Genomic DNA, 9947 nt, shown 5'->3' with positions numbered 1-9947 from the left:
GGCGAGCATTCAGTTCAACAAATATGAAGAATAAAGTTTCCAACAGCAAATGAGTAATGAGTGAGTATTTACTTTGGTTTCTGAGAAGGGATTATATATAATTGGTACCATATTACATTGTTCTTTTCCTGGAAACATCAAGAACGCTATGAGGAATTAAGGGACCCATAAAATCAAGCATTACCAAAACCACGATGTCTTTGTGTCATTCTGCTGTGTTCAACCTCAGGGCCTCATCTGACCCTCCGTCACAGCAATTACCCAAAATGAATGAGCTCGGGCACTGTTGCTCAAAACGGTGTGACCTAGTATTTGCCTTTTAACGGTCAACAAAGTGTTAACACCAGTGGTTAACTGAGATGACTTTCAAGATAGTGTTTAGAGTACAAGCTTTGAAGGGTGACTAATAGGTAAATATTGTTTTATCTCTTTCAGTGACCTACTTTAACTCAACACATGCAGGAACTTGCAGTGAGTTTCTTGGCCGCAATTGACTCTCATAGAAATGGGTCGAGCAGGTGACCGGTTTTAGATGTGTATTGTTTAAGTATATTTAGTATATCAGTGTGGGTGAAGCAGAGTGTGCACGTCTAACCCCAGTTGGGTCCAGGTGCAGCACTAAAGCGAGCATACAAAGACTCGATCTTCAAGGCTTTTGTCAGACGAAGACCTCGAAATATTTACCTCATTTTCCTCGAAATGTGGAAGAGCCTGTAGAGATGTGGGACTCTCAGAAAGCCACTTTCACCTAAAACATTCATGTAATCTCTTCTAATACTTCTAGTCTCTCTTGACCAAAAATATGTAAACTCAGGTAGCACAATGTACTGAGCTGAGCAGGTGAAATGTGATTAGATGACACACACACACACACACACACACACACACACACACACACACACACACACACACACACACACACACACACACACACACACACACACACACACACACACACACACACACACACACACACACACACACACACACACACACACACACACACATGCAGTTGTTTCAAACAGCATTTATTCTTGTGTGAGAAAATATTGTCTCAGGCAGATTATAGATCTTGCAGTACAATTCAAATGACAAGATCAAAAACCTCCTGTGCCACCCAAGAAAAAAAAAGAAAAACCCAGCTTTTGTCGACTAGTGCGGTCACTGCTGCCTACTGAGCTCAGGTGTCGCGCCGCCTCACTTCTAGAGAATATATTCAGACATGTTGGTGAATACCGTCACGGTTACAAAGAGCTACTTAGCATCATACATACATCTTTTCAATATTTTACTTTTTAAATAACACTCTTGATTGCCACAAATTATAAATTAAAATCTAAATTTGATTTTTGCATTCCTTAAATTACTTCATTTAAGCCAATATAAACATACATTTACATATTTACAAAACTATACACATGCACCTTTACTACACTGAGGTTGTATTCATATATGTATATACTGTACACACACACACATGTTTTTGCCACATATATGGCTCCAGGAGTCACTAATCCTACAAGTCTTCTTTAAAACTCTTTGTGCTTTTCAAGTCATTTCAGCCAGATTTGCAAGTTCTTCAGCGAGTGATTGCAGTAGAATTTGTCATAACCACATAATAATCAGCTTCATCTTTGTAGTGGCTTCACACCTCACTAACTAAGTAGCTGCACCGGGTACTCCAACATCCTAGTATCATAACACAGTTTCACAATATGGAAAAAAATAATTAAAGACCTCTAAAGTCCCACCGACAACGCGTCATATCTGGACTAAAAGTTCCACGTTGGCCTTGGTATCCGGTATTTCTATTTATTTCAAATTGTTCTTTTGTATTTACTGAGCAATTCTCAGAATTGTTGAATAAAATGTGGACACACTCAAAACTCTAGGAGTCAAACGCAGTTATGATCCACCGCTGGGTTGGATGTAAATTTAATGTCAATGCCAGCTTGAGCAGGTTTGATGTGGTTATTTTAAATAACGCTCAGTTCAATATACATGATGGTTTTAAATGTGGTGCTCTTTACATTCATTAGAAAATATAGTTTACATATACAGCACTTAGAATTATAACTTGTAAAACATAACTCTTCTTCTGTGGAGTCCAGACATGACGGGAACATTAAAGTGGGACTTTCACACTTTAAACACAGTGACATTTCAATGGCAAACACAATCCAAATATATTTGGAATCAAGACGTTCCCTTTGACCATTTCATATTTACACTTCGCTCACCTAAGTCTTGACTCACTTTGGCCTAAAATAAAAACTTTCTATAGACACATAGCAACAGTGGTTGTGTAAAATCTTTTACAAAAAAATCACGTGAATAAATGAACAAATTCATCTAGGAAAACGTCTTCAAGCACGTCTCGCTCCATTTTTATAAATCAGAGAAACAGTTTTATGACAGAAATACACCAACTGTTAACCTTCCGTTTTACTTTCCCACCTTTAAGAGCGTCGATGAAGCTTCTATACATATAACCACACAGCCTGTTTAAGACGATCAAATCTTAAAACCTTATATAAAATTGGATGGAGTGAAGTTTAGATTCCCTCTCACGTGATGTAAATGTACCATGGCCCGGTCGTATGCAGTGTGTACGGACTTGCGAACACTGGGTTTCTTGCCTTCCATTAAGCGCAGTTTGTCTACAGTGTCATCCATCCCCATCGGCAGTAGTTTGTTCCGAGGGAGCCACTGCCTGAAAACCAAGAGGCACAATTTTCTAAGTGACCAAGACGCCATTGTTTCAAAATATTACGATGTTGTAGCCTGTCTGCCTGTCCGAATCTTACCAAGTTCTTTTGGTGTCAAAGAAAAGCACTAAGAAGAGCTTTTCCCCTTCTTCCGTTTCTCTCCAGTCGCCCAGTTTGAGCACCTCCACGGGAGGCACGGGAATGGGGATGCCGTTGTGAAGCAGCCCTTCCTGGGGCATGTCTGGATCAACGATCTGTAACCACAAGCTACGTCAGTTAAACTTGACCGAGATATCATGGCCCCTCTATGGGATGCATTGAGGCCTTGTTCTTTGCCAGCTTTGAGAGCAAATAGGTCCTCACCATTGCTGGGTATGATGGGTATCCTCTGCATTTGGCCCAAACCAGGTCCAGAGGTCCGAGCTCGGCCTCACTATCTACAGACAGAAGTGTGGACTGTCCTGTGAACAGAATATTTCATTACATCCAATTAATATGTATTCGGGACACGTCTTGAGCCGAAACAGAACATTTCATGAAATTGTATTGCTCATAAAAAAAAAGTTATGTGTGCAAAAATGTTACATTATAAACACTCAGATTCTCATACACACCAGAAACACAGATGTCTCCATGCTCACTGTTAGGAACCTTTGCCAACGCAGGTTTACCACGACTTCGTTTGGGTGGGGAGACACTACAGCTGTAGACAAGAGGAGAGAGAAGCAAGAGAGGTTAACGCACAATTTACGGTCAGACGATCTATTCTAGAGGTGTCCCCGACTAAGAATTGACATTGTTGAATCTGATTGGACAGTCATGTTGCCATCGCTTAGCTGTTGTTTCAGAATTGTTGTGCGTTTCTGTAGTTGCGGCGAGTCAACAGACAGACAGACACGGTTTCTTATCCGGCTGGCTTTTTGTGGTTGTAAATTTAGCTTTTGGTCCCGATTCCATTTCCACCCATTGTATTAATCCACAGGAGGGAAATAAGATAAGATAATCCTTTATTAGCACCACAGTGGGGACATTTGCCACACACACACACACACACACACACACACACACACACACAGACACAGAGAGAGAGAGAGAGAAACTCTCTGGGCTGCACAAACTTGTCGTTAACGGCTTGTTTCAGCCTGATGAATGCAACTTGAGGTGCGCATTTGTGAGATTCATAAGATAATTAGCATAATCAACAACCTTAAAATGATAAAAGGCTACCTGTTCCCTTCTGTGTGGGGCCCATTGCCTCTGAATACTCACTTTAGTTTTTGGTCGTCATCATCATCATGGTCTCCAGAGGTGTGCTTTCCATTAGTCAGGCCTAGCAGAAACACCAATGAAATGGTGACAAATATGGACTTTTTAGAATCTCTCGCTGTAATGAAGTGATGCATTTTTGTCCTTACCTCCTTCTCTGGGTGGTGGAAGGAGTTTGTCTGCTTCACTTTCTGAGCTCGGGCCTCTGGACCTCAGGTGGTGTGAGGAAGGAGAGGGAGGTGCAGGGGAGGCGTTTGGAGTGGGAGGTAAGGTGGTGATGTTGGTCACAATGGGTGAATTTGGGCTGGCGGGGGTGCTGTCCAACCCGTTGGTTTTACCGTTCTGTTGTGGTGGGGACTTGTTTTTTACCATTCGCGCCCCATTTTTAGCTTTTTTAAACAGAACAGACGTACGACGACCAACTCCAACCAACGGCAGAGTCGGGGGTGTCCCCAGCGGAGTGACCTCATGAACCGCCTCCTGTTGGGACGATGGCGTTTCACCAACTTCAGCCTCATCTTCACCTTGGCTTTTGCTTCCACTGCGGGAGGACCTCTGGCGCTTGTAGGAGCGTCCGGGAGACCGTCGCCCTCCAGGTACGATGCCCAGGACCGGAGGTTCCAGAGGAGCATCTCCCGGCAGCGGCGACGATACCGGGCAGGTGAGCTCTAGCACAGGTGGAGAGTCATCTGGATCAAAGAGAGATGTATTGAAGGATCATGAATACAGCTGAAATGATGAGTCAAAGAAATCTCTGAACTACACTGGGTGCAGCTTCTCCAATATGAGGATTTGCTGCTGAAATGATGACGATGATTTGGTCTGTTGATCAGACAAAACAAGACACTGGAAGACGTCGCATAGGACTTTAGGGAAATATTATAGGTATCACAATTTGACATGCACTAGACAAAATTATTAAGGAAGCAAAATGGCAGATTAATCGATAATGCTTATATTTGTTAGTTGCTCTAAATACAATAAATAATTACTGCCTACATTATGTCAGCAATGGCCAAATGGCATAAAATATATGAAAAGTATTTTTACCTTTCCCAGAGTTTGACATGGCTGTCAAAGGTCCCTTTGTCTTCTTCTTCTTTTCCTTCTTCTTCTTTTCTTCCTCCTCTTCCTCCTCCTCCTCCTCCTCCTCTTTTTCTTCGTCGTCCTTGTCCTTGCCATTCACAGACTGCGAGTTCTGCTGCTGCTGCTGGTTCATCTTCTGTTTGAGAGAGTTGATCTCTCGGCGCAGCAATCGGATGCGTTTGGTTCGACCACCACTGGTGCGCATGGATGCAACCACGTCCAGTTTGTCCAGTAAGGCCTTCAGCTGTTCGTCTGTGGTTAAGTGCAGTCGGTTCTCCGGGTCCAACAGAGAGTCGACTGAAGAGGGAAGGGGGAAAAAAAGGAAACAGATGAGGCATGAGGGTTATGATCGTGGAGAAATAGCGCGTTCCCGCTCTCAACTCACCGTCGTCCCATGTACAGTTGTAGAAGCCATGTCTGTTTGGGGACTCTGGGAGATGCATCCCAGTGCTGGGGTCCAGGCCGATGCTCTGAGACTGCCTGTGGGCGTGACGGAGGACGGCTCCGCCAACCTCCCGGAGTTGTAAGGCCGTCTTGTGAAACATGGTGTCCTTGGAGTTGTACTTGAGGCAGTTGGAGATCATGAGGTTAAAGTCCTTCTCTAGGTCCGCGATGGAGCAATAGGCATGTCCCTCCAGTTTGGTACACATGGTGGAGAAGTCCATGGGTTGGGAAATAAACTCTAGGTAATCTGGGACCTCAGTGAATGATGAAAATAAGACTGTTAGCCGAGTCAAAGCCAAAGCATTTATGCTGCTTGATATGAAGTGTGTATTTAAGCAGACTGTTTTCTAACTGCACCAACCTCTGACAGATTGACCGGCTGAGAGAAGATTTTTGCTGTGTCCTTCTCCTGCAGTTGTTCCAAAGTGGATCGCAGAAGAACCAACGCCGGGGTCAACTTCAACTCAAGAGCAGCCTGCTGAATTTTCATCTATGGAGCCATGACGTAAACACACGCGCGGGTGAGGCGCGGACTAACAAAGTCACTCTACGGTGGTTCAAATGAACTGAGATAGAGGCCGCATCTAACGACATTCCAAACATATTGAGATATCCATCATAGATGACAAAAAAACAAACATTGGATTTTGTTTGCTTGAACAATGAATCTACTATCAAATTGTTGCTGAATAATTTTCTCACAATTACTTGCGGAATAGCTTCAGCTCTAATAGATATGCTTATGAATGAGAGTGCTGACGGGAGCCTTGTAAGAAATAACCCCAAATAATTATAGCTCGTCTAGCACTTCCTCTGTAACGCACCTGTTCTCTCTTTAGCCTCTCTCTCTTGCGGATGAGTTCCACCAAAAGTCTGGCTCTCTCCAGATCTTGCCTCAACTTCTGCCAGTATCGTAGCTCCTCTCTGGCGGCACACAGCTTCTCATCAGGCTCACTCTGAACACAAAGAGAACACACTTCTTGTTTGGCTTTAATCCACCACAATCAGCTCTGAGACTCAAGTGTGCTGCAGGTTCCAGACTCTTAATGGAAAGTGTATTTATTAGTCCCCCACAAGTTTTCCAGCAAGAAAGAAAATCAGGTCATATGTCCAAGAAGCAAAGCAACCATGGGGACATTACTGTAAAAATGTTGTCATAATAATGTATTTTACAATCCCAAAACACATCCAAGAGTAAATCTTTTTAAACTTGTATTTTGTGGTTTAAACACCGTAACAGCTTAAGGCATCTCCTGCCATCTGCCATTTGTTTAATTCTCATTTTAAAAGCACACACACTGGTCATTATCGCTCTCCTCACCTGCTCTGCAGTCCTTTGGGCCTGTAGATGGGAATGGAGTCGGCGTATTAAAGGCATCCCATTTCGTGACTGTCGTTTCAGTAACCAGTAGTTATGAAGCCTCTGCATGAACTGATTCTTCCTCTGGACTTCAACTCCTGTGCAGATCTTGTTCAGCCTGTGGAGACGTAACCGTTACACATTAAAACCTGGTGGTCATTATAACGCCACTAACGTATGATAAGGTGGTAAGGTTATTTTAAGTATCAATACAAGTATAAAGTACTTTCTTAATGCACTGGATCAAAAATGAATTACTGTGGAACCCTGCAAGAATATTAATAATATCCTGTAAGGCAGCAGACACCACAGGAAATTAATAAGGCATGCTGGGTATGTAAATTTCGACAGTATGCAAATGTCACACCTGTGAGAGGGGATCTGAGGCACGAGCAGCACAGGCACAGTTGAGCGGCGTGTCGACCGACCAGCCCCCTTCGTGTTCTTCTTCTTCTGGCCCTTGGTAGCCTTCTTGTTTGGTGGTGGGGGTGGGGGGCTTTGAGTGTAGGACCTTTGACCCCGGTTACCCCGGCCCCCCACCAGTCTCCCTTCAACCGACTCGTCTCCAGACCCGTCCCGCCGAGACCCCACTGGAGAGTGATGCTCACAGAAAGCCGTCTTCTTCACAGAGAAGGTGGTACCGTTTACACCCGTCTCCCGGACTGGGTCTATCTTCATGAACAGGCCAGCCTTCTGGGCGCAGGTGACATGAAAGGCCCTGTAGCAGTTGGCTTTGTGGCACTGAATGGACGCTCCTCTGCCTTTCTGCTTACACAGGTAGCAGGTGAGTTTCCAGCGAGCAGGAGGGATGTTCTTGACCCCCTCGACGGGCTCCAAAAACACCGTGTTGGCAAAGCACACCTCTGGGATCCATATGGCGCAGACAACGTGGGCCCAGCGTCCATCACTTGTCTGTTTGAAGGCACCTCCTCGGTTGGGACAGAGCACACAGTCTACAGGACGGGAGGGGGACTGCAGGCAGCAGCGGCACAGCCACTGACCCTCGGGTACGTAGGGCACGCCGTAACACTCCTGGTGGACGGCCAGATTGCAGATGTCACAGAACAGGATGACATTACTGTTCAAACATTCGTCATCCAGACAGACGCAGCAGAAAGCATCCTCGTCCACGGCACTCTGGGACAGAGCCTGGCTTCGGGACTCCAAGATGGATTCCCTCTCCAGGCGGTCGATCAGCAGCTCAAAGGTGTCTGCGGATACGGAGGCATAGCCGTCACACACCCGCTTTTGGTTAACCATCTCCAGCCAGGCCAGGTCCTCCTCGTCCATGTCGTACTCAGCCACACTGTCCTGTTCCTCTATCGACTTTTCTATGAAACGATAGTAGGCTGTCGGTAGGGGAGGCGCCTCTGAGGGGCAAACTGAACTCAGCACACGAAAGATGGGCTCAGGCAGAGGGATTTGGTGGGACGGTTGCTGGAGAGAATTAGTAGGTCCCGTGTGCTGCTGGGAGCCGGACCGTTGGTTCTGGTGAGACACATTTTTACCACTCTTCCTGCTTTTACTGTTTGAGGGTTTCCTCCACGATCTAGTTTTAGTCTGCGTTTGTTCACTGTTCTCCTTGTTGCTGTTGCACTCGGCAATGTCCTGGGCCATCATCTCGTCCTCGGTAATAACTGGCAGAGCATCCGTGATGTTAATGCGATGGAGCCTTCCCTCCAGGTCCACTTCCACTATTTTCTGCGCCTGAGCGTACGTCAAAGTCTCCCTGGATGGAGAGAGCTGCAGTCTGTAGGGCGAGGGGGGCCGCAACTGTCCAGACGATCCCCTGCCCCTTCCTCTGCCTCTGCCTCGGCCCCTACCCATGTTGAGTCCGCTAGACACTGTCTCACATTCCCACCTCCTCACCTTCCGCATGGGAGTTCAAACCAGCTCCCTAACAAATACAAAGGGAAGAAAAGGATTGAGTGCAATGTGTGTCAACACTTTCTACTTTGCATAATTGCCTTTAAACATGAATAGTTGAATAATTTGGTGACAAAATGATAATATATTCTGCCCTCAGAGCTTGTTTTATATTCTATCTGTATGAATTTTGTCTTACCCTGATTAATCATGCTCCTTTAAACTGCTGCCATTGTAATGATTGCAATCTCATTTGCATTTTTTGTAAGATTTGTTGTGTTTCCTTTTCAATTCTAGACACAACAGTTACTTGGGGGGAAAAGGGGTCAACTCTGGTGCTGTTGTATTAAAAACACAGCATGTTACCTCAAGTACTCTTGCTGCACAAACACAACTACAGTGAGTTGTACTGCTCGCATGTATGCACCTAAACTGCCTCTCCATTGGTCCAATCAGGAGTCTGTACCCGCCCCCCATTCCCTCAGCCCAATCAAATGCCAGTATCCTCTATTTTTTTTTCTCTCCCCTGTTGCTGTGCGTAGTTAGGTTGACGAGCGCTAAATACCAACCCGAGTATCTAACATCTGTCAGCCATTTTAAGCGCACAACAGCAGAGACAACATTTGGATTGCAAGTTGATTAGTAGCCCAATTACACATGCCAACAGCAACCAGAAAGCAGACGCACTGTATGCGCCGTCCCTAAATGCATACATTACTTGCACGTATACGTTAGATCACGACACCGCAAATGTGCAACGTTTCGTCTACAGCTTTGTACTCCAGACCCCTGCAAAAAGACTGTCTAGGTTGATGTGATAACGATACTCGGTCGGACAGGACACAGAAGTCGTGTAACGTTAACAAGACGGCAGGTTTCCTCAGCAACGCTGACAGTGCTGAACATATCGGAGTGGTTTACCTTGTGAAATCGTCCTCTGCGGTGCGAGTGCCAAACGGAAAAACTGCACCTAGCTAAATGTCAGCTAGTGACAGACTACAACCAAGGCGGACATGCTAGCCGTTAGCTTAGCTAGCCGGTAATTTCAGGAGCGACAGCGTCATCTTCAGCACTTCAGTTCTCTGCCGTGACTTCGGTCGAACACACAAACTCGACCCGGTTTCATAGTTGTGGTTTAAACCTGTCAAACGATGTCGGTTCCCAAATCTAGGGTTGCGAAATTCTGAAGATATCAAATTAATGTTCCTTGGATGAGG

The 9947-nt window shown here is 45.3% G+C and overlaps 1 protein-coding gene across 1 annotated transcript; it reads right to left on the bottom strand.

Moving 5' to 3' along the window:
- Positions 1–1011: 1011 nt before the first annotated feature.
- brpf3a (bromodomain and PHD finger containing, 3a) lies at positions 1012–9947 on the bottom strand. Its single transcript, XM_079156974.1, has 13 exons — positions 9652–9947; positions 7232–8761; positions 6826–6982; positions 6329–6460; positions 5866–5994; positions 5446–5758; positions 5025–5357; positions 4124–4663; positions 3978–4038; positions 3323–3411; positions 3072–3169; positions 2808–2962; positions 1012–2713 (listed from the first exon to the last, which is right to left on the bottom strand). The coding sequence occupies exons 2-13, from the start codon at positions 8740–8742 to the stop codon at positions 2530–2532; spliced, it is 3702 nt and encodes a 1233-aa protein (XP_079013100.1). The 5' UTR covers positions 8743–8761; positions 9652–9947; the 3' UTR covers positions 1012–2529.

The sequence above is a fragment of the Pholis gunnellus genome (genome assembly GCF_910591455.1).
Source record: "Pholis gunnellus genome assembly, chromosome: 3".
NCBI lineage: Eukaryota > Metazoa > Chordata > Actinopteri > Perciformes > Pholidae > Pholis > Pholis gunnellus.
Note: the sequence above shows the minus strand (reverse complement) of the source record. Positions and strands in the feature narration are given on the sequence as shown.